This window comes from Bufo bufo, chromosome 3 (assembly GCF_905171765.1).
Source record: "Bufo bufo chromosome 3, aBufBuf1.1, whole genome shotgun sequence".
NCBI classification, from domain to species: Eukaryota; Metazoa; Chordata; class Amphibia; order Anura; family Bufonidae; genus Bufo; species Bufo bufo.
In genome coordinates, this window is record NC_053391.1 from 54,473,232 (window position 1) to 54,497,913 (window position 24,682).

General features: G+C 45.5%; 1 protein-coding gene and 1 long non-coding RNA gene across 2 annotated transcripts in view; one reads left to right on the forward strand and one right to left on the reverse strand.

Annotated features, from left to right (window-relative positions):
* Positions 1-24,682, forward strand: part of MRPL39 (mitochondrial ribosomal protein L39) — a 99,909-nt gene that overhangs the window by 68,610 nt on the left and 6,617 nt on the right. The window contains exons 8-9 of the mRNA XM_040423213.1: positions 1,543-1,696; positions 7,894-7,941. Coding sequence (XP_040279147.1) covers positions 1,543-1,696; positions 7,894-7,941 — 202 coding nt within the window. The remainder of the gene's footprint in view (positions 1-1,542; positions 1,697-7,893; positions 7,942-24,682) is intronic.
* Positions 6,818-23,095, reverse strand: LOC120994559. The gene is made up of 3 exons (XR_005777432.1): positions 23,085-23,095; positions 8,549-8,555; positions 6,818-7,031 (listed from the first exon to the last, which is right to left on the reverse strand). It is a non-coding gene; the product is annotated as an uncharacterized LOC120994559 (long non-coding RNA).

A 24,682-nucleotide genomic window follows, 5' to 3' on the forward strand; every position in this document is an offset into this window, starting at 1 on the left:
TCCTCTGTATTAATATGCGAATGTATTTTATACATTCCTTGAGGGAAAGAAACGCAACCTACCACAGGACTACTGGCTGGGAAGTTGCTTTCTCCTTTGTGTGCTTATGTGCTGCTGAAGATAGGGCAGTGGGAGGATCCAGGAAGGGGCATTTATTCTAAAACATGATTTTCCTAGGAGAATCCCATAGTCATGTTTAAAGTTTAAGCTAACAATCAATCGGAGTTTACAAGTTTTTATAGCCTTAGCTAAATGACAGCAGTTTTTCCAATGGTTTACAGCTTCAGTCTTGAACTATTGGCCCTCCATTCCCTTCACTTATACAAGTGTCTCACTCTCTAGTCCTGCAAAAAACATATTTATTTAATCCCTTATCAGTGAGAGGCTAGGTTACACATGGACGCTGCGTTCCCTGTAAAAGCAGAACACAACACTATGGAAAGTATAAGTATTGCAGCTCCTAATTGTGCGTTGCGTGCCATATAGTGAAGCACATGAAAAGCATGCTTCTTCACGGTCACTTAACGTGTTCGTTTTGCGGTTACGTGAGGCACTGCATGCATTGGTCTTTATTCTTACAGTAGAGAAGTCATTAATTATAACTTTTTGTGAATTGGGACATTTAAACTTGCTTTTTTTTTTTATTTCAATCTAAATTTAGTAGGAGTAGGAGTCGGAGTCGGTGCATTGTTTGCCGACTCCGACTCCAGGTACCCAAAATTTCCCCCGACTCCGACTCCTCGACTCCGACTCCACAGCCCTGATATGATGTAATCTGATCCTTCAGAGAGCAGGCAGTCTGTCCTGATTTTAACCTTAAGTTAGATTTCTCACACGTTTTAGAGAAAGTTAGTGTAGAAAAAGTGGGGGGAGCACACTGCTGATAACTAGAGAGCAAGGCATTTTTCTCTGATAAGATATATTGCAAAGTTTCTTATATTCATCTGTACTATTGATCTATGAAAAGTTGTGTGAAATGACAGTGGCCATATCAGTACTGTGTAGTCACATCCCCTAAGTATCCCCCTCTAGTTGTCAGGCAGCTCTTCTTTACCATCCAGTTCCTATTAGAGTATTTTAGACAATCCAGCAATGACTTGAAGATGATGGCAAGTAAGGAAACTTGTTAGTAAGAAAATCACACTTTCCTTTTTTGCCGTAATGAATCCAGAGGCGTGGTTCCTACAGCTGGGGGCCTCCGTTGATTATTAGGATAGGGGCCGTTTTCTCTGTTTGAAAGTAGCAGCAGACAGCGAGAGTAGTAGTCATTGTAGAGTGAATTCTATTTACTCAGATGTAATACCAGGCACAGCCATTCCTAAATGTACACTGCAGGGAACATGGCACTCTCTGGAGCACCGTGGCCCTATCGGTCAGATGATCAATTAATAACCTGGCGGTTTTCTGGTGTCCCTGGTATGATGACCACCCTCTGCTGACTCTTCACATTACCATTCTGCTGCATCTCATCTACACCATATTTTTTTGGGACAGAATCTCATCAGGCTTGCAGACTAATGGCGTATCCATCTCATTTTTCAGATTTGGTGAGTTTGTGGATCTCAGTGAAGGTCCCCATATTCCCAGGACCAGCTTTTGTTTGCAGTATGAGGTGACTGCACAGCACCCCCTGTCCACCATTTCCTCAGAGTATGTAAGACGCTTCCAGGGTCTCTCCTTGCCCAGACACTTGAAGGTAAGATTCTTTGCGTAGGTCACAGGTTATCGCATGATTCACATGGAGTTGTTCATGTAAACTGAGAGAGACAGCAGAGTATAGCGCATGGCCATCTTCGTCTATCCCACGAGCTTTGAAAGTACGACCATGCACTTGCTCGACCACTCATTCAAACTAGAGGCAAGAGACCTTGTTTTGCTGAATGGTGGGGATCACAGCATTTGGAACCCACTTTAATTTTGGTCCTAACTGTGGTAAGAACAGCAGCTCTGGAGCACAAAATTCAGTTCTAACAAGTAAAATCCTCTACATACAGTGCCTTGCAAAAGTATTCACCCCCCTTGACTTTTTCCGTATTTTGTTCAATTATAGCCTTAAGTTCAATGTTTTGTTAATCTGAATTTTATGTGATGGATCAGAACACAATAGTCTAAGTTGGTGAAGTGAAATGAGAAAAATATATAAGTAAAACTATTGTTTAGAAATAGAAAACCGAAAATTGGCACGTGCGTATGTATTCACCCCCTTTGTTAGGAAGCCCATAAAAAGCTCTGGTGCAATCAATTACCTTCAGAAGTCACATAATTAGTGAAATGATGTCCACCTGTGTGCAATCTAAGTGTCACATGATCTGTCATTATATAATACACACCTTTTTTGAAAGGCCCCAGAGGCTGCAACACCTAAGCAAGAGGCATCACTAACCAAACACTGCCATGAAGACCAAGGAACTCTCCAAACAAGTAAGGGACAATGTTGTTGAGAAGTACAAGTCAGGGTTATGTTATAAAAAAAATATCCAAATCTTTGATGATCCCCAGGAGCACCATATAATCTATCATAACCAAATGGTTCTTTCCATTTGCAAACCTGCCAAGAGACGTCCGCCCACCAAAACTCATGGACCGGGCAAGGAGGGCATTAATCAGAGAGGCAGAACAGAGACTTAAGGTAACCCTGGAGGAGCTGCAGAGTTCCACAGCAGAGACTGGAGTATCTGTACATAGGACGACAATAAGCCGTATGCTCCATAGAGTTGGGCTTTATGGCAGAGTGGCTTGAAGAAAGCCATTACTTTCAGCTAAAATCAATAAGGCACATTGTGAGTTTACGAAAAGGCATGTGGGAGACTCCCAAAATGTATGGAGGAAGATGCCCCGTTCTGATGAGGCTAAAATTGAACTTTTTGGCCAAAATGACAACAAACACACTGCTAAAGCAACACTTGACTGGTTTAAGGGGAAACATGTAAATGTGTTGGAATGACCTAGTCACAGCCCAGATCTTAATCCAATAGAAAATCTGTGGTCAGACTTAAAGGGAACCTGTCACCGGGATTTTGTGTATAGAGCTGAGGACATGGGTTGCTAGATGGCCGCTAGCACATCCACAATACCCAGTCCCCATAGCTCTGTGTGCTTTTATTGTGTAAAAAAAAAACAGATTTGATACATATGCAAATTACCCTGAGATGAGTCCTGTCCCTGACTCATCTCACGTACAGGACTCATCTCACGTACAGGACTCATCTCGCGTACAGGACTCATCTCGCGTACAGGACTCCTCTCGCGTACAGGACTCCTCTCGCGTACAGGACTCCTCTCGCGTACAGGACTCCTCTCGCGTACAGGACTCCTCTCGCGTACAGGACTCCTCTCGCGTACAGGACTCATCTCGCGTACAGGACTCATCTCGCGTACAGGACTCATCTCGCGTACAGGACTCATCTCGCGTACAGGACTCATCTCGCGTACAGGACTCATCTCGCGTACAGGACTCATCTCGCGTACAGGACTCATCTCGCGTACAGGACTCATCTCGCGTACAGGACTCATCTCGCGTACAGGACTCATCTCGCGTACAGGACTCATCTCGCGTACAGGACTCCTCTCACGTACAGGACTCCTCTCACGTACAGGACTCCTCTCACGTACAGGACTCATCTCACGTACAGGACTCCTCTCACGTACAGGACTCCTCTCACGTACAGGACTCCTCTCACGTACAGGACTCCTCTCACGTACAGGACTCCTCTCACGTACAGGACTCCTCTCACGTACAGGACTCCTCTCACGTACAGGACTCCTCTCACGTACAGGACTCCTCTCACGTACAGGACTCCTCTCACGTACAGGACTCCTCTCACGTACAGGACTCCTCTCACGTACAGGACTCCTCTCACGTACAGGACTCCTCTCACGTACAGGACTCCTCTCACGTACAGGACTCCTCTCACGTACAGGACTCATCTCAGTTTAATTTGCATATGTATCAAATCAGTTGTTTTTTTTTACACAATAAAAGCACCCAGAGCTATGGGGACTGGATATTGCGGATGTGCTAGCGGCCATCTAGCAACCCATGTCCTCAGCTCTATACACAAAATCCCGGTGACAGGTTCCCTTTAAAGTTTACAAGCGCAAACCATCCAACTGGAAGGAGCTGGAGCAGTTTTGCAAGGAGGAATGGGCAAAAATCCCACTGGTAAGATGTGGCAACTGCTCATAGAGACTTATCCAAAGCGACTTGGAGCTGTGATTGCCGCAAAAGGCGGCTCTACAAAGTATTGACTTTAGGGGGTGAGTAGTTTTGCACATTGACTTTTTCTTCTATTTTGTCCTATTTGTTGTTTGCTTCACAATAAAAAAAAAAAGAAAAACATCTTCAAAGTTGTCGGCATGTTCTTTAAATTAAATGATGCAAATCCTCAAACAATCCATGTTAATTCCAGGTTGTGAGGCACCAAAATGCAAAAAAAAGTTAAGGGGGGTGAATACTTTTGCAAGGCACTGTACATGTAAGTTGTTTGCGTGGGAAGATATTTTAATTGCAAACCTTGACTTCAACTTCTAGAATGTGAGTATTTGGCTTGTACTATGTAATATACTTTTTATGTTTTCATTTTTGGTTTGTGCTCTTGCTGTTCAGTACTATTCCAATCATGAATGTATTGTGTGGACGGCGGCGCCTGCTGACCTTCCTTTATATTAGCATAACTACACAGGACATTTGTTTACGAGCTGTTCACGTATCCCCGAGTGCTGCGGATTTACTTCTGAGTGTTAAATAAAAATTGCTGTCGTCCACGAGTCAATAATTGCGCAGTTGGTTTTCTTGCTTTTTTCTTTTTGACTTTTTTTTAAATTGTAAATAATGTACAAGAGGCTGTGACTTGTTAAAATGTGTACAGAACGGGAGAGGCGATTCTGCTCCCCGTCCTTTGTAGGAACCCGCTGAGCAGGCGGCTGGTTGTGGAGGAAAGGAGGGAATGTTTGGTGTTGAGCGCGGTAGAGAAACGTGTGGGGGCAATAGAAGCTGCGGGAGGATAACTGTAGTATATCGATGTAAAAGTCAGTATCCTGGGAACCAGACGAAAGGTGTGTGGACATCTCGCAGGCAATAGCTATAAGGGTGGGGTCTGTAGACCAACAGAAAGGTAGCATATTAGAGATGTTAACACTTGGACGATATGCCATATATATATATGTATAAATAATATATACACACACACAACATCTTACCGTAATTTTCTCTTCATAAGACGAACCGTATAAGACGCACCTATATATTTTTTTAGAAGACCTCCTATCAGGCCACCAATCTTCATCAGACCCCCAGTCTTCATCAGACCCCCATATCGGACCTCAGATCAGTCCCCTATATTGGATCCCCTATATGACACCCTCATAAGACCCCCATCAGAGCTCCGATTAGAGCCACAGATCAGACCCCCATCAGAGATGAAATAAATAAGCTGACCTTTCCTGCTGCGCTGCCGCTCTGCAGATCCTGCACTCGCCACTCCCTGGTCGTCTTCCCGGCCTGCGCTGCGAGTACAGTGTCGGGTCATAGTGTTTGTACCACTTCCTTAGGCTGCACGCAGTCAGGACTTGTGCAGCACAGGCCGGAGGAGACCAGGGAGCGGTAAATGCAGACAGCGCTATCAGCACTACATTCACTGCCCTCCTGCATACTAGTGAGCGATTTTATAATGGAGGAGCTCAATAGTATTCACTTTATAAGATGCACTGACATTTTTCACCCATTTTCATTGGAAAAAAGTGTTTTATAAAGCGAAAAAATATGATCTATAAAAAAAAATATATATATATATATATATATACATATACAGTCAGGTTCATAAATATTGGGACATCTACATAATTCTAACATCTTTGGCTCTATACACCACCACAATGTATTGGAAATGAAACAAACAAGATGTGCTTTACCTGCAGACTGTCAGCTTTATGCTACTTTCACACTAGCGTTCGGGTGTCCGCTCGTGCGCACCGTTTGAAGGGGCTCACAAGCGGCCCCGAACGCATCCGTCTGGCCCCAATGCATTCTCAGTGGAGGCGGATCCACTGAGAATGCATCCGCCTGCCAGCGTTCAGCCTCCGCTCCGCTCAGTGAGCGGACACCTGAACGCTGCTTGCAGTGTTCGGGTGTCCGCCTGGCCGTGCGGAGGCGAGCGGATCCGTCCAGACTTACAATGTAAGTCAATGGGGACGGATCCGCTTGAAGATGACACAATATGGCTCAATCTTCAAGCGGATCCGTTCCCCATTGACTTTCAATGTAAAGTCTGAACGGATCCGCTCAGACAACTTTCACACTTTAGAAAATTTTCAAAGTTTTAATGCAGACGGATCCGTTCTGAACGGATGCGAACGTCTGCATTATCGGAGCGGATCTGTCTGATGAAACATCAGACGGATCCGCTCCGAACGCTAGTGTGAAAGTAGCCTTAATTTGAGGGTATTTACATCCAAATCAGGTGAACGGTGCAGGAATTACAACAGTTTGCATATGTGCCTCCCACTTGTTAAGGAACCAAAAGTAATGGGACAGAATAATAATCATACATCAAACTTTCACTTTTTAATACTTGGTTGCAAATCCTTTGCAGTCAATTACAATTTCAAATCCATTGTGGTGGTGTATAGAGCCAAACATTTTAGAATTGTGTCGATGTCCCAATATTTATGGACCTGACTGTGTATATATGTATATATTATCTTTAGGGGCTAGCTACAATACAGGGAATGCATCTCCACATCTATGAGAGTACAATTGCAGTAGCACAGCATGCAAAGCTATACTGACACATGCTGTCCACGCTGAGGTCAGCATGGCTCACTTGCTGTGTGTATCAGCAGCTTTCGTGGTACATATGGCAAGCAATGTGAATGTATCAGAGTGCCTTGTAAGACAAACTGTACCTAGGGTTTGATTTACTCCTGAGGTTTCTCTCACGGCTCCCTTAAAGGGGTTGTGTCACAAAACGGATTCTACATATTTCAAACCAGCAGCTGGATCTGAATACTTTTGTAATCGCATGTAATTAAAACTTTATTATAGCGAGTGAGTTATTCAATAAAAAGTTTCTGTATAGCGCCACCTGCTGTTTGTTCTTTTCCTTTTTTATTTTTTTGTCCATCTCACCGAGCTGGTCGCACATGCTCAGTTTAAATCTTCGGCCACCAGTCATATGTTCTGTTAGGAGCTGTGGCAGTTACAGTGAGAGACCTGCAGCAGAAAGGACACTCTCCCTGCCAGGCTGAAAAGAATCTAGCTGAGGATCAATAGGTCAGTGGTCTGCATTTTGCAGCCAATTATAGGACATACGGATGCAGAAAGTCCGTTCTGCAAAAAAATCAAATGTGTCTGTATACTGCGGACCCCGGACCCATTGAAGTCTGTCTGTTCCCCAAAAAAAATGCGGACGGCACATGGACCACATCCGTATTTTGTGTGTCCTTGAATTGTGGACTGGAAAACAGATATTGTAGTTGTGCGCATGAGGCCTTATATAAGGGTCTCAGAAAGCACATCTGTGTAAGGGCCCCTTCAGACGGCTGTAGTGCTTTGCGGATCCGCAAAACATCGATACTGGCCATGTGCGTTCTGCAATTTGCGGACCGCACATGGCCGCAACCATAATAGAAAATGCCTATTCTTGTCCGCGGACAAGAATAGGACATGTTCTATCTTTTCCGTGGAACTCCACGGAACTACGGATGCGGACAGCACACGGTTTGCTGTCCGCATCTTTTGCAGCCCCATTGAAATGAATGGGTCCGCACCCGTTCTGCAAAATTGCCTAACGGATGTGGACTTATTCATACGGCCGTCTGAATAAACCCTTATAGTGCATTGTGCTCTGGCTGGAATTGATGATGTCAGGACTAATTGTCGCATTCTCGCTGCAGGCTCATCACACCGTGTGGAACAAATTACGAACGAGAGCAGAGAAACCGGTAAGATGACGCAACTGGCAATGAAATCCTTCTAAAATACAACCGAACCTGTGACATGTTTGTTGTGCCAGGATTAATGAAACCCTCTAATGAAATAAACTACCGTAGAGAGAAATTAGATTGGAGGGGAAAAAAAGGGCGCCGTAAAACGGCCTGCCGGATTGCACGGCTTTTTAGTGCGGTTTGTTATAGGCAGCGCAGGCTGCAGCAGAATAATTCCTCCCGTTTATCGCCCATGGCATGTAAAATGAGACAGTTTGTAGTAAAGCAACATATAAAATCGCTTCTGCTACCAAAAATAACAGGAGTCGAAATGCAGGAGATGTTTATTCCCGGCAACAAAATTCTGCTTTCATTTCCTTCCCTTTTAATATTAGAGACATTTGTATTGTACCCGTGACCTATAAGTGGCATCGCTCGGCATTACTCACATATATTGATTGGATCTGCACTCCTATGTATCGGTGGCGCTAAAAAGTGTCTGGTGAGGAACTCGCTTTAAATCGAAGCTTGTGATTTGGAGTCAATTTAAAGATTACCTGTCCTCCTCCTGCCATGTGTGCTGTAGTAAATACTTGGGTTCCCCATGGAGTAACAATTCTGGAACATTGTGCCTTTCCTCAGTTATTCCTTCTGGAAAATGACAAGTGAGCATTACGCTTCTTTTGAAGTTGGGCTGTTCCTAAAAAACCAGATGAGGTCCGTACTGATAGTGTCGGTGTCTAGGTGTACTCCCCACTCACGAGAGGAATGATGGTGCCCGGTTGTCTATTTATTCATTCATGTCCAGTAGGTATAACCGAGGAACAGAGTTCTAAGAAATAGTGACCCAGCATTGATCTTCTCTGGGTGATCACTCCTACATGTTAGAAGAGTTAACAAGTCCACTTTAAACAATTACCTAATGCAATGATATCAGGCAGAGAAGGAGTTTTATGGTTGCTCTGGGGATTAGTCAGTGGGATTGCAGGCGTTGGGATGTCAGTGGAGCGGTGTTCCCGCTTTCCTCCTCCACCATAGTCTATACCAGGGGTAGGCAGCTGTTGTGAAACTACATCTCCTAGCATGCATATTTGCTCTGCTCTTCTCAGAACTCTCATAGAAATGAATAGAGCATGCTGGGAATTGTAGATTCACAACAGCTGGAGTGCCAAAGGTTGCTGACCCCTGGTCTATACACACTCATAAAAAGTGCATCAGTTTTCTCCACCCCTGAGGAACCTGTACAGGAAGTCTCTCTCTGGGTTATTTCCTGTGCAGGTTCTCAGGTACATCATGGCAGCGGCTGCCCAAGACTTCAGCCCTGTAGCATGCTTCAGGAGCAACCTGCAGGAATATCATGGCGGATCTTCAGATCAGCAGGGATTACTTAAAGGGAACCTGTCATGTGGAGATTTGATTATAATCTAACTAATTATATACAATCATGAACTACTAAAAAGTGCCTTAGATGTATTCACTTACTGGTGTGACAGATGGTTACCTCATAATATACACACAAAGATGCTGCATGCTAATGAGCTTATTTGAGTCCAGCGTGATGTCAGTGAGTCCAGCGTTTTTTTAATTCAGAGCTATAGCCACTCCCCTGCCCACCTGCTGCTGATTCATATGGAAAATAACTGTCAATCAGCAGCAGGTAGGCGGGGAGAGTCAGGAGCTTATGAATATTCAGTACTTATCATTATGAGCTGGAGCTTTTCAATACAAGATGTTGGCAGATTGACTGGGTCAATTAAAGAAAGTGACCCAGCATTGTGCTAAGAGAATCAGTCACTTATTTATGTTTCCCTTAGTTAGGACACCATAAAACTGGTGACAGGTTCCCTTTAAGTATATTTGGGGTGGGGTGGGTGCTTAACTGGCACTTTGATTAGATCTGCCTTTAACCATCTCCCGTCTCGCTAACGCCGATTGGCGTCAATGCGGCGGCTCTGCCTGGTCACACTAACGCGAGATTTCCTGTGAACGCGCGCACACAGGAACCAGAGGTAAACGAGCTGATCTACAGCCTGCCAGCGGCGATCATTCGCTGGCAGGCTGTAGATGCGATTTTTTTAACCCCTAAAAGGTATATTAGACGCTGTTTTGATAACAGCGTCTAATATACCTGGTCCTCTGGTGGTCCCCTTTCCTTGGATCGACCACCAGAGGACACAGGCAGCTCTGTAAAGTAGCACCAAACACCACTACACTACACCCCCCCCTTCACTTATTAACCCCTGATCACCCCATATAGACTCACTGATCACCCCCCTGTCATTGATCACCCCCCTGTAAGGCTCCATTCAGACGTCCGTATGTGTTTTGCGTATCCGCAGATCCACAAAACACATACGGACGTCTGAATGGAGCCTTACAGGGGGGTGATCAATGACAGGGGGGTGATCAGGGAGTCTATATAGGGGGATCACCTCCCTGTAAGGCTCCATTCAGACATCCGTATGGGTTTTGTGGATCCGTGGATCCGCAAAACACATACGGACGTCTGAATGGAGCCTTACAGGGGGGTGATCAATGACAGGGGGGTGATCAGGGAGTCTATATGGGGTGATCACCCCCTGTCATTGATCACCCCCCTGTAAGGCTCCATTCAGACGTCCGTATGTGTTTTGCGGATCCATGGATCCGCAAAACACATACGGACGTGTGAATGGAGCCTTACAGGGGGGTGATCACCCCATATACAGTCGTGGCCAAAAGTTTTGAGAATGACACAAATATTAGTTTTCACAAAGTTTGCTGCTAAACTGCTTTTAGATCTTTGTTTCAGTTGTTTCTGTGATGTAGTGAAATATAATTACACGCACTTCATACTTTTCAAAGGCTTTTATCGACAATTACATGACATTTATGCAAAGAGTCAGTATTTGCAGTGTTGGCCCTTCTTTTTCAGGACCTCTGCAATTTGACTGGGCATGCTCTCAATCAACTTCTGGGCCAATTCCTGACTGATAGCAACCCATTCTTTCATAATCACTTCTTGGAGTTTGTCAGAATTAGTGGGTTTTTGTTTGTCCACCCGCCTCTTGAGGATTGACCACAAGTTCTCAATGGGATTAAGATCTGGCGAGTTTCCAGGCCATGGACCCAAAATGTCAATGTTTTGGTTCCCGAGCCACTTAGTTATCACTTTTGCCTTATGGCACGGTGCTCCATCGTGCTGGAAAATGCATTGTTCTTCACCAAACTGTTGTTGGATTGTTGGAAGAAGTTGCTGTTGGAGGGTGTTTTGGTACCATTCTTTATTCATGGCTGTGTTTTTGGGCAAAATTGTGAGTGAGCCCACTCCCTTGGATGAGAAGCAACCCCACACATGAATGGTCTCAGGATGCTTTACTGTTGGCATGACACAGGACTGATTGTAGCGCTCACCTTTTCTTCTCCGGACAAGCCTTTTTCCAGATGCCCCAAACAATCGGAAAGAGGCTTCATCAGAGAATATGACTTTGCCCCAGTCCTCATCAGTCCATTCACCATACTTTCTGCAGAAGATCCATCTGTCCCTGATGTTTTTTTTGGAGAGAAGTGGCTTCTTTGCTGCCCTTCTTGACACCAGGCCATCTTCCAAAAGTCTTCGCCTCACTGTGCGTGCAGATGCGCTCACACCTGCCTGCTGCCATTCCTGAGAAAGCTCTGCACTGGTGGCACTCCGATCCCGCAGCTGAATCCTCTTTAGGAGACGATCCTGGTGCTTGCTGGACTTTCTTGGACGCCCTGAAGCCTTCTTAACAAGAATTGAACCTCTTTCCTTGAAGTTCTTGATGATCCTATAAATTGTTGATTGAGGTGCAATCTTAGTAGCTACAATATCCTTGCCTGTGAAGCCATTTTTATGCAACGCAATGATGGCTGCACGCGTTTCTTTGCAGGTCACAATGGTTAACAATGGAAGAACAATGATTTCAAGCATCACCCTCCTTTTAACATGTCAAGTCTGCCATTTTAACCCAATCAGCCTGACATAATGATCTCCAGCCTTGTGCTCGTCAACATTCTCACCCGAGTTAACAAGACGATTACTGAAATGATCTCAGCAGGTCCTTTAATGACAGCAATAAAATGCAGTGGAAAGTTTTTTTTGGGATTAAGTTAATTTTCATGGCAAAGAAGGACTATGCAATTCATCTGATCACTCTTCATAACATTCTGGAGTATATGCAAATTGCTATTATAAAAACTTAAGCAGCAACTTTTCCAATATTTATGGATTTCTCAAAACTTTTGGCCACGACTGTAGACTCCCTGATCACCCCCCTGTCATTGATCACCCCCCTGTAAGGCTCCATTCAGATGTCCGTATGTGTTTTGCGGATCCACGGATCCGCAAAACACGGACACCGGCAATGTGCTTTCCGCATTTTGCGGATCCGCACATTGCCAGAACTATATAGAAAATGCCTTTTCTTGTCCGCAATTGCGGACAAGAATAGGACATGTTCTATAGGCTCTACAAAAAAACGCAGTGTTCGCCCGATCAGGCCTGATCTTGTGCGCACACTTGCGTTCAGTCCGCCCCACCGCAGTGACAGTAATCTTTTTTTTTCTGATCACTGCAAAAACACCGTAAAATCGCTGCGGCGCTATAAAGATCACTTTTGAGGGGCATGGCAAGTTCATAGAAGATTATTTTTTTTTTTTTTTTTGGCACAAGTTAGCGGAAATAGATTTTTTCTTTTTTTTTTTTCTTTCTTACAAAGTCTCATATTCCACTAATTTGTGACAAAAAATAAAATCTCACATGAACTCACCATACCCCTCACGGAATCCAAATGCGTAAAATTTTTTAGACATTCCAGACTTTTTCTCACGCTTTAGGGCCCCTAAAATGCCAGGGCAGTATAAATACCCCACAAGTGACCCCATTTTGGAAAGAAGACACCCCAAGGTATTTCGTGAGGGGCATGGCGATTTTCATGTAAAATTTTATTTTTTGACACAAGTTAGTGGAATATGAGACTTTGTAAGAAAAAAAAAAATAATAAATACATCATTTTCCGCTAACTTGTGCCAAAAAAAATAAAAATTCTAGGAACTCGCCATGCCCCTCACGGAATACCTTGGGTTGTCTTCTTTCCAAAATGGGGTCACTTGTGGGGTATTTATACTGCCCTGGCATTCTAGCACCTCAAGAAACATGACAGGTGCACAGAAAGTCAGAGCTGCTTCAAAATGCGGAAATTCACTTTTCCATAGCATCATCACGACGGCATACAAGGAGATTGACCCCTGACCTCTGTAGGGGCAGAAACAGAGAAAGGTTAAATACCCTCCCACCACCAACACCAGTGTTTCCTGTCCCTACAGAGGACAGGGCAGAGAAAGGTCTCCCTGTATGCAGGGAGATGAAGCTAAGGAAATGGAAATGGAATGTTTGTTTTTTTCCGTTACCTTGGAAAAACGCCGGCATCCGGCATGGCGTCCCCCTGCCCTCCCGCGGTCCAGTACTAACGCTGGGCAGGGGGTTCGGGGCTCTATCTCGTCCTGGTAATTCCGGGGCCTGTTCCCTGGCGCAGACTCCCTCCTAGCCTACTGAGGCGGCAACTGGGTGCGCGCCGGCGCATGTTTATGACGTCACGACCGGCGACCCGGAAGTGACGTCGCGGCGGCAGCGTGGAACACCAGCTTAAAACCAAAGCATGAACGCTGGTCACCGCCCGTGCTAAACGCTCCCAGGATCGGTCCCCACTGGTGTGGAACCCTTGCCTACAGAAAGAGGACGATGTCGGCATCAGAGCGATCCCCTAGAGCTGAGCCACCGGCACTGCTACCAACTGTGAGTCCCCTTCGGGGGTATTATATGAGCAGGTCAGGGAGTCTGTTGATCCCCCTCTCCTGCTGTAATAGGGGGAAGGGGGGAGAGAGAGAGAGTATTTCCAGCTGGCAGCTAGCTTGCTTCTGCTGACCCCCTCCTGCTCTCTCTCTCTGCCTCTGGAGTCATACCCTGATGCCCTGCCTTCTCCTCTCTTTTAGGCTAAAGAAGTCCCGAAAAAAATCAGGAAAACACTCAAATGTATCTCCTGCAATTGCAGACTTCCTGACTACTACCCCAAAAAATTGTGCAAGCTTTGTATTTCAAATATTGTACGGGATGAAGCACCCTCTCTAAAAGAGGAATTAAAAACCATGATTCAGGAAGAGATTCGTTCATCCTTGGCCCACCTGTCCACGAATCCCCCCGACTTGCCGGAACCTAAGAGGAAGCGGGCTAGATCTCCATCCCCTTCGGACATAGAAGGTATTGCGGATGAAAGTGCCCACTCCGTTAGGTCATGGGAAGAGGGGGAGAGAGTCTCTGATACAGACTCAGTGGATGACGGTCGTAGATATTACTTTTCTACAGAAGAAATGTCCGACCTATTAAAGGCAGTAAGGTCGACCATGGGCGTGGAAGAAGTGCAACGTACTCATTCAGTACAGGAAGAAATGTTTGGGGGCCTAAGAGTCAAGAAAACTCGTGTGTTCCCCATTAATGAGAGCATTAGGGATATGGTCCTTGATGAGTGGGCAGACCCAGAAAGACGACTGGGAGTCCCGGCTGCGTTCAAAAATAGGTTGCTATTTGATCCAGAGGAGTCTAAAATTTTCAATGAAATTCCCAAGATCGATGTACAGGTGGCCAAAGTGAACAAGAAAACATCTCTCCCATTTGAAGATGCCTCCCAACTTAAAGATTCAATGGATCGTAAAGCGGACAGTCTTCTCAGGAAATCCTGGGAGGCGTCCATGTTTAATGTTAAAACCAATATTGCGGCTACCTCAGTCGCCCGATCCATGTATCTTTGGTTGGGAGAACTAGAAACTCATATTAAGGATAAAACATCTAGGGAACAAATTCTTAATTCTCTCCCTCTTTTAAAATCCGCCACGGCCTTCCTGGCGGATGCCTCTGCCGAATCAGTCCGATTCTCTGCTAGAGACGCGGCACTTTCCAATGCAGCCAGAAGAGTTCTCTGGATGAAGTGCTGGTCGGGGGACAAGACGTCTAAGTTAAAGCTTTGTTCCATACCCTTTTCTGGAGAATATGTGTTTGGCCCGGTGCTAGATAAAATTCTAGAGAAGGCCGCGGACAAGAAGGGGTTTCCGGAAGATCGCCCCTCCAGACGCCGGTATCCTTTTTGCCCCTCCTCGGGTCAAGAAAAAAGCTACAGGGGGAAAGGGAAATCAGGGCGTTGGAGTTATCCAAAACGGGGAAGAGGAAGAGGCCAATCCTTCTCCCACCCAAAATCCTCCGATAAGCAATGACGTCAGGGTGGGGGGAAGACTCTCAAAATTCCTAGGGTCATGGGAATCCATCTCCCAGAACCCCTGGATTTCCAAGGTAGTCGGGGCAGGCTACCAAATAGAGTGGTCTTCAAGACCCCCAAACAAATTTTTACTGACACGGTTCCAAATGAACCTTTGGCAAGGAGTCCAGAAACTTCTTCAAATGAACGTAATCGCACCGGTCCCGCCTCCAGAAAGAGGCAGCGGTTTCTATTCAACTCTATTTCTAATCAGAAAGAAAGAAGGCACTTTTCGGACTATCATAAACCTGAAACCATTAAACAGGTTCATCCGTTATCAAAAATTCAGGATGGAGACCCTAGCATCTACAATCCCTCTGCTAAGCAAAGACTTCTTCATGTGCACGATAGACCTGCGAGATGCTTATTACCACATTCCCATTCACACCAACTCACAGAGTTTTCTCCGGTTTGCAATTCAGGATATATCAGGGAACATCCATCACTACCAGTTCAGGGCCCTTCCCTTCGGGATTTCATCTGCCCCGAGAATATTTACCAAAGTAGTGGTAGAGATGGTCGCCTTCGCCCGAAGAAAGGGGCTTATGATAATCCCTTATTTGGACGATTTCCCTCAGCCAGTCAGCGAAAGTCTCAGCCAAATCAATTCGAATCTGAGGCTCTTTCTCTCCAGCCTAGACGACCTGGGGTGGATTGTGAACAAAGGAAAGTCCGTCCTCACCCCCTCAAGGGAAGTTCGATTCTTAGGTATGATCCTAGACTCCCGAAAGCAAGCGGTATTCCTACCTCGGGACAAAATATCAGTTCTCCAACAAAAGATCAGATCCTTTCAGAAAAGAAGATCTTGCTCTATCAGAGAGGCGATGAGTATGCTGGGCCTGCTAACATCTTGTATTCCGGCAGTTCCCTGGTGTCAAATACACTTCAGACCCCTTCAGTCCTGGATTCTGAGTGTCTGGAACAGGTGCCAATCCTCTCTAGATCATCAAGTAAATCCACCAACTCGGATTCTGCAGTCCCTAGATTGGTGGAAAAACCACAGAAACTTATCACGGGGAAATCCCTGGCAGAAGACTCCCCAGGTTCAGGTAATAACAGACGCAAGTCTGTCCGGCTGGGGCGCAAAGGTGGGGGATTGGATGTTCCAGGGCATTTGGCCAGATTCGATCAGATCCCAGTCATCAAACTTCAGGGAACTGAGAGCAGTCTGGGAGGTGTTGAAGGTAGCAGAGGAAATGTTGTATCATCATCACATAAAAGTGCTTTCGGACAACACTACGACCATTGCCTACCTCTCCCATCAAGGGGGAACACGGTCCGTAACCCTACAAGCACTGTCAACAAAAATCTTTGCTTGGGCAAAACGGAACGTGGCCTCTATATCGGCAGTTCATCTAAAGGGAACCAGGAAGCGGATTTTCTCAGCCGCCACAGGATCGACCATACAGAATGGTCTCTAAGTTCAGAAATATTCGGGCTAGTAGTAAGGAAATGGGGGATGCCCGACGTGGATCTGTTTGCCACCAGGGCAAACTCAAAGGTGGAAACATTCTGTTCCCTAAACCCCAGGGACAGACCTCATGCCTTAGACGCCTTCGCCATTCATTGGCATTGGAATCTGTGCTATGCCTTCCCTCCACTTCCTCTAATTCCAAAGGTGGTACAAAAAATTCTCCAGGACGAGGCCACGGTGATTGTGATCGCTCCCCTATGGTCAAAGAGAAGTTGGTTCTCCTCTCTCCAAAAATTTTCTCTACAGGATCCATGGCCCCTTCCTGTGCGGGGGGATCTACTCCAGCAGGGTCCAGTTCTACACCCAAACCCGCAGTTTCTGAAATTGGCAGCTTGGATCCTGAGTCGCAAACCCTGAAACTTCAGGGCCCGTCAGACGAAGTTATTGCTACTTTGAAAGCCTCCAGAAAGAAGGTAACGTCAGCAATTTACCTTAAGATCTGGAAACGTTTTTGTTCCTGGAGTGGGGACGAATCGCCACATTTGCATAAACCAAACATCCAAAAAATACTGGATTTCCTACAGCAAGGTCTGGACCTGGGACTTAGACCCTCTACCTTGAAGGTCCAAATTTCAGCCCTAGGTTGTTTCTTTGACCAAGATATAGCCGGCCATCGTTGGATCAAAAGATTCATTAAGGCAGCGACGAGGCTCCGCCCAAAGATCACCGCCCGTGTCCCTTCTTGGGATCTGAACATCGTTCTTACAGGCCTTACTTTACCACCCTTTGAACCCATGTCTGACTGTCCAATAAAATTATGGTCCTTGAAAACGGCCTTCTTAATTGCAATAACTTCGGCCCGCAGAGTAGGAGAATTACAAGCCCTATCAATCCGTATTCTAGATGATAGAATTATTCTCCGTCTGGATCCGGGATTTCTCCCCAAAGTCGTCTCCAATTTTCATCGGAGCCAGGAAGTTACCCTACCTTCTTTTTGCCAACACTCCTCTAATGACAAAGAATCCGCATTTCACTCTCTGGACGTTAGACGGGCAGTCCTAAACTATATCGCTGTGACGGGAAAGTTTAGGAAATCTGACAATCTACTAGTCCTTTTTGGAGGGAGATTTAAGGGCCAAAAAGCCTCCCGGTCCTCTATAGCTAGATGGCTCAAAGAAGCCATTAGTCTTTGTTACCAAATACAAAATCTTACATGTCCAGTCCACATTAGGGCCCATTCCACTCGGGCCATGTCTTCCTCTCAGACGGAGAGAGCTGGGGCTTCTCTGGAGGAAATCTATCGTGCTGCCACTTGGTCCAGCGTTCATACCTTTTATAAAGCACTATCGCCTGGATCTTTCCAGATCTTCTGATCTGTCCTTCGGGCGGAAAGTCCTCCAGGCTGTAGCCCCCCCTTAACTGATATATTTTTTATATCTCCTTGTATGCCGTCGTGATGATGCTATAGAAAAACCGGAATTAGTCTTACCGGTAATTCTGTTTCCATGAGATCATCACGACGGCACGTTATTCCCTCCCTATGATTTTAAATCGTTTTTGACCTAGTGGGTCTCTAGAAGGTATGGAGTAATACCTTTTTTTCACTGTTTTCCACCACCGGGTTGCTCTGTGTGATTTTGGAAACACTGGTGTTGGTGGTGGGAGGAGGGTATTTAACCTTTCTCTGTTCCTGCCCCTACAGAGGTCAGGGGTCAATCTCCTTGTATGCCGTCGTGATGATCTCATGGAAACAGAATTACCGGTAAGACTAATTCCGTTTTTTTTGTACCATAGTTTGTAAATGCTATATCTTTTGCGCAAACCAATAAATATACACTTATTGCATTTTTTTTTATCAAAGACATGTTGAACAATAAATTTAGAGAGAAAATTATATAGAAATGTAGTTTTATTTGAAAAATTTTACAACCGAAAGTGAAAAATGTAATTTTTTTGCAAAAATTTCGGTCAATTTCGATTAATAACAAAAAAGTAAAAATGTCAGCAGCAATGAAATACCACCAAATGAAAGCTCTATTAGTGAGAAGAAAAGGAGGTAAAATTAATTTGGGTGGTAAGTTGCATGACCGAGCAATAAACCGTTAAAGTTGTGGAGTGCCGATTTGTAAAAAAGGGCCTGGTCACTAGGGGGGTATAAACCTGTTTTGATTCAATATCTGGCGCCTGCGCCGCGGCCGTACCTATCTTCAATCGGCGCAGGCGCACTGAGAGGCGGCCACTCGCTCGGCCGCTCCATCTTCAATGCGCCTGCGCCGATGACGTCACATCTACAGGCGCAGGCGCAGGCGCATTGAGGAGCGAGCGGCCGAGTGAGTGGCCGCCTCTCAGTGCGCCTGCGCAGATTGAAGAGAGGTACGGCCGCGGCGCAGGCGCCAGATATTGAATCTAAACAGGCAGGGCCAGCAGAGAAAGATCCTGTCCGCTGGCCCTGTCAATCAACAAGCAGAGGGGGCGTCATTACGATCGGAGGATGCGGCTGCTACCAGCAAGTAGCCGCCCTACTTGCTGGTAGCAAGGTAATTTACATATTTCAAAAATCGATTTTTAACAAATTCTACTGAACGAAAATCATTAATTAGCTTATGTATGATGAGATCGCAGTGTAGGGATTATTAGTAAAGAAAAAAGAAAAAAAACGGTTTAATGGGGTGACAGAAGCCCTTTAAGTGGTTTAACATGTACTTGGTGGGAGCCTTGCTGCCAGGACACCGTCCAACCATGAACAGGCGGTGTCGTCTTGTCCTCATGCGCGGCAGAGCGGAGGCTGCTGGGTCTCACTCACTGGCATAAGAGAGTGCAGCAGGATTAACCCTTTAAAGGCAGGCTGTCAACCCCCACCCCTTTATTAATGCCACAGAATATGATTCATGACAATAAATCAGACCCAGAGCTTTTCTTTACATGTTCCTTATATTTTTAGGTCCCTTGACATTTATATATGTTTTATGTGCATCATTTCTTTTCATGGTGACTATTAATTAGGACCTTTATTATTCCTGCTAGAAGTTATGAGTGAATTACTAGCATATTGCAATGAAGGTCTGGATGGGTATTGTCAGTTGGGGATGTGTCCCTGCACAGTCTGACACTATCCAATCAGCGTGGTCAGCGCTAGACTGTGCAGGGACACGCCCCACAATTGGGAACACCCATCTAGACCTTCACTGCAAACTGCTAGTAACTTACTCAGAACGTTTAGCAGGAATTTTAAAGGAATGGCACAACATAGAGCCATAAGAACAGATGCTCCAGAATTGTTATTACACGGGGGAAGCAAGAAGTTACTAAACCGGACATGTCAGGAGTTGTGCCAGCTCCTCTTTAACCGTATTTTCTCACACTTGAGAAGCTGTTGTGGAGGACCATTCTTCTCTATGATCCGTGTAGGTAAATACTGAAGACCTCATTCTTGGGGAACGTGGGTCATACCGCATGTTTTTGGATACTGGCCTTAGAGGTGCTGGACTTTGATGTAACTTGTTGTGTAGGTGGGTACTTAGCTGAAGAACGTTAAGGTTAGATGAGTGGAGATTATAGACACTTCCAACATCAGGTTTTGGCCAAGTTTCTCTAGTTCTTTCCATCAGAAGTTAGTCTCTGTTCCATAATACATAGCTCCAGAGAACCGTGGACATAGTGTTCTGTGGATGCAGTTGATTGCCGTCGTTTGATCATTCCCTCTGCGGCCACAGGAGAAGTTCTTGGTGAGTTTGTAAGAGATATTACTTATCTGCAACTAAACGGTGCAATAAAAAAAAATAAAAAATCTGAATGACGGGAAGAGATCTCAGTAAGCTGAGAGAAGAGGACGTTCTCTGTTATTACCATGGCTCCTTGTTGCTTCTGGAGTGCCCCCATAACATGCTGTGGTTTGGGGAGGTTCACCCTTGCCTTGCAGACTTGTCAGCAGATTAAAAGCTGCACTTTTTGGTGGCCTGTAGTCTGTCAGTAGGCTTTCCAACACAGGCTGCCCTAAAATAAGGCGCTGTTTGCTGACAGGTCTGGAAGGCAGCCACTAGACATTTAAACCCCCATGTAGCCACAAGCAGCAAAGGGCCCATGTGCGAGAGCAGTACATTTACTACTTGAATTCTAGCCACTGATTTGACGACATTGAGGTGGTAGCCATATCTCACCTCATTGATGGTTCTCCAGACAGTACCGCACTGTTGTGTCAATCCACCAGTAATAGGGAGACATTGATGGACGTGAGCATCGTCCCTTTTGTGGTGAATTTTGTAACAACTTAACTGACAGTAACCCACACTTTAAAGGGTTTGTCCCATCTGGACATGTCCGATAGGGCAGGGTCCCAAAGGTAGACCTGCACCTATCTCAGGGCCCTGTTTTGTGCTGATGGGAATGGAGAGGAGGCAGTGCATGTGCGTCTCTTGCCATTCATTCCTATAGGACTTCCAAAAAATAGCAGAGCAAGTTTCCCATTCTTGAGATAGGTCCCACCTCTGGTACCCACTCCTATCGGACATTTATGGTATGTCCTGTGGATACGCCATATATTTGTCCAGACAACCCCTTTAACTTGTGTGTGATGTAATCATAATATGTTACCTGACTGAATCCCCCCTTGTGATGTCATCGCAGCTCACATGACTAAACCCCTTCCTTGTAATGTCACCGCAGCTTGCATGAGTAAATCCCCCCTTGTGATGTCACTGCAGCTCACTTGGCTGAATCCTCCCTTGTGATGTCACAGCCGTTCACATGACTGAATCCCCCCTTGTGATGTCACCGCAGTTTACATGACTGAATCCCCCCTTGTGATATCACAGCAGTTCACATGACTGAATCCCCCCTTGTGATGTCACTGCAGCTCACTTGGCTGAATCCTCCCTTGTGATGTCACAGCCGTTCACATGACTGAATCCCCCCTTGTGATGTCACCGCAGTTTACATGACTGAATCCCCCCTTGTGATATCACAGCAGTTCACATGACTGAATCCTCCCTTGTGATGTCACAGTGTCATGACCGGCAGAAACACAGACAAAAGAGGCCCCATGTGATTTCCAGCTACTAATCTGATTATGGTGGGTGCTGTAGACCAACTCATTCATGGGTCTCCAGAAAGACCGTCGCTGCCTTCCCAATATACCAGTAATTGTGAGACATAGGTGGAAATGAGCACAGACCCTTTTATGTGGTAACGCTGGGCCCCCTTGTCTGTAGGCCCCTGTGCCGCTGCACAGATTGCACATATGGCACGTCTGCCCGGGGACAGCAGTGAAATCTAGTGCACACAAATCACTTTCACATGAACATAAATGAAAGATGGGGTTTGGTTGCTGTGGATTCAACCTCCTCTTCCTGTCCCCACCCATTGTAATACAGAAAGCGGACTGTTTCTGGACTCCGCATCAGTAGTGGAAGATTCATTCTTGCACAACCTCATTCGAGAACGCCCTCTAAATATAGGATCTAATGCTGGACGGTTCTAGAGGCGTATGATCAGATCTGGTCCACAGTAAATATTACCTGATAAACTGCCATTTCTGGGATATTTTTGATGCTGATATTCTCCAAGACTGGGTACACCTTTTAATATGGCCAGACAAGGTGTAGGGATAAAAAATAAAATAAAAGCCCCCTTGTGACGAATCCCGCACCTCGCAGCCCTGCCTGACGTCACGTTACGGTTTCGTCACTGGTTTGTCCACAGTCCCTCCAAACACATTACTCAATGTGACCCCCTTCAGAGAAAGACACTGGCCTCTGGCCTGCATTGACCTTTTCACCTGTAGTCGGTCACTCCCCTCCCTTCCTTGTCCTGGTTGCCAAAGACCCCCAAAACCCATTATGGCCCATTGCTCCAGACAGGAAGGTCACAGGCAGATGGTTCTGGGACAAACGGATCCACCTGGGTTCCGGCTACAGGTGAAGACAAAACATGGCGCTATTATTAGTTCCTGCTGGGAGATCTGTCTCTCCCCTTCCTGGCACCCGACCCCAAAACTACGATCAGGGGCATGTCCGTCTTGGCCCCAGAGTCGCAGATAAGTAATTGGTTTAGGCCTGTGATGGACGGCCAATTCATAATTCCTTATGAACCCCCGGTTCTATGATGTCTGATGGATTCTTTTGTTCTGATGACCAACTCAGCCCCCCACCAGCATTTATCCTGCCAGAGAAGTTGAGTTGCTAGTGTGGCGTGAGTGAGGTGTGAACTGTAAACATGTGGCCGCCCTTTGAAGCAGGGCCCCCCTGTGGAGTTTGATTTCCTCTGCGCACTCCTGGAGCAAAAGACAGGGATGAAATCCTAACTCCACATTCCTCACACTCAGTTGCCACCAGCACTCCAGTTCCATTGCTGAGCTCCCTGCTCCTCCACTTCCCCATTCCCAGCTGGATCGGGAGTGTGACAGGCTGCTGCCAATCAGTGGCCTCAGCAGAGACGCGTGCAGGCACATATCCGCTGATACCGTTGAATGGTCGGCAGTGGATGCCAGAACTGTAAGAAAAGGGAACTTGTCGCTGGAACTGGAGCGCCAGTGACAGGTGAGTTTATTTTTTTTTTTTTTATCCCATCGGCAATGGTAAAAGAGGCTTCCGCTCTCTGGGAACTCCTGTAAAGGGACCATACTGAAAAATATCAAACTTCTTCCAAGAATTCATTCCTTCTCTTTAATTTTTAATTGTTTAAAGGGGTTGTCCCACAAAATATTCTACAGTTTTAAAACCAGCACCTAGATCTGAATACTTTTGTAATTGCATGTAACTAAAATCTTAGCATAGCCACGGAGTTATTCATTAAAATGTATTTGTATAGTGCCATTTGTTGGGCTGGTTCTAGCTTTGTTAGAAAAAGATTATCATGGACTGTATGATTTTTTTTTTTTTTACATTAGTCATTGTATAACCCCGTTAATGTTTCGGGTTTTTGAATCCTGCAACTTTATTAACCTCTCCTCGACAGCCAGCGTGCTCCACAGCTTTACTGTCCACCGTTCTAGTAATGTGATGCATCGATATTGAGTGACACTTAATATAATGGATTGCTATGACCGGGGTAAGCACTCAGCAGCTAAATGTCCCTTCACAGCCATGCAGCCATGCTCTTTATAATCTGTGCATGACACATATCAATGAAGGACAATGAGGATTTTCAGTTTCTGCTTACTCGAGCCATCTCAATGATCCGCTCCGATATTTTCTCAGGTTTGTTGACGTTGCGCTTAAGACTGAAGAGTCTGGGAACAATAGCTGGAGGCAGAAATCCTATTGACAAGGAAGAGCCTGTCTGAATTTTACTGTGTCTGTAAACAAGACTTGATTGAGGCGAGCGCGACCAGCCAGGGACCATCAGATGTACATTCACATTTCTTATTCCTAGTCACCCGACATTAGATTTCACCATTTCTATATGTATTTGCTTCATTATTATGTTACCTTGGATCATTATATCAGCACATAGATTCTACTTTCTATTCCTAAACCATCTGTAATATAATTAATAATGTGCAAAATGACACGTGTGCCAGTGCCCACATAAATCCTTAGTAATACTCTTTATTTATTTAGTGCCAACATATTCCACATCGCTTTACAATCAGAGGGCTCATGTACAGACAGAATCATACATTACACAGCCAAAAACAAGACCACAATTAAAACAAGAGGACTAAGGGCCCTGTTCGCGAGAGCTTAAAGGCTATGTACACCTTTTGGGGTCAATTTTTTTAAAATTATTGCATTGTACTCATTTTGAGCTAAAAATATTTTTTTTTAAGCAGTCTTTATTAAAAATATGGCGTCCTTTTTTTCTGTACAGAGCTGAGATACCCTAGTACAGGGCTGGCCAACCTGCGGCTCTCCAGCTGTTGTAAAACTACAATTCCCACCATGCCCTGCTGTAGGCTGATAGCTGTAAGCAGTCTAGGCATGCTGGGAGTTGTAGCTTTGCAAATGCTGGAGAGCCACAGGTTGGCCATTCCTGCCCTAGTATAGCACCCTGTGGATTTTCCGTCAGACCAGGAGCTGATGGACTCCTTATCTCTGCTCTCTGA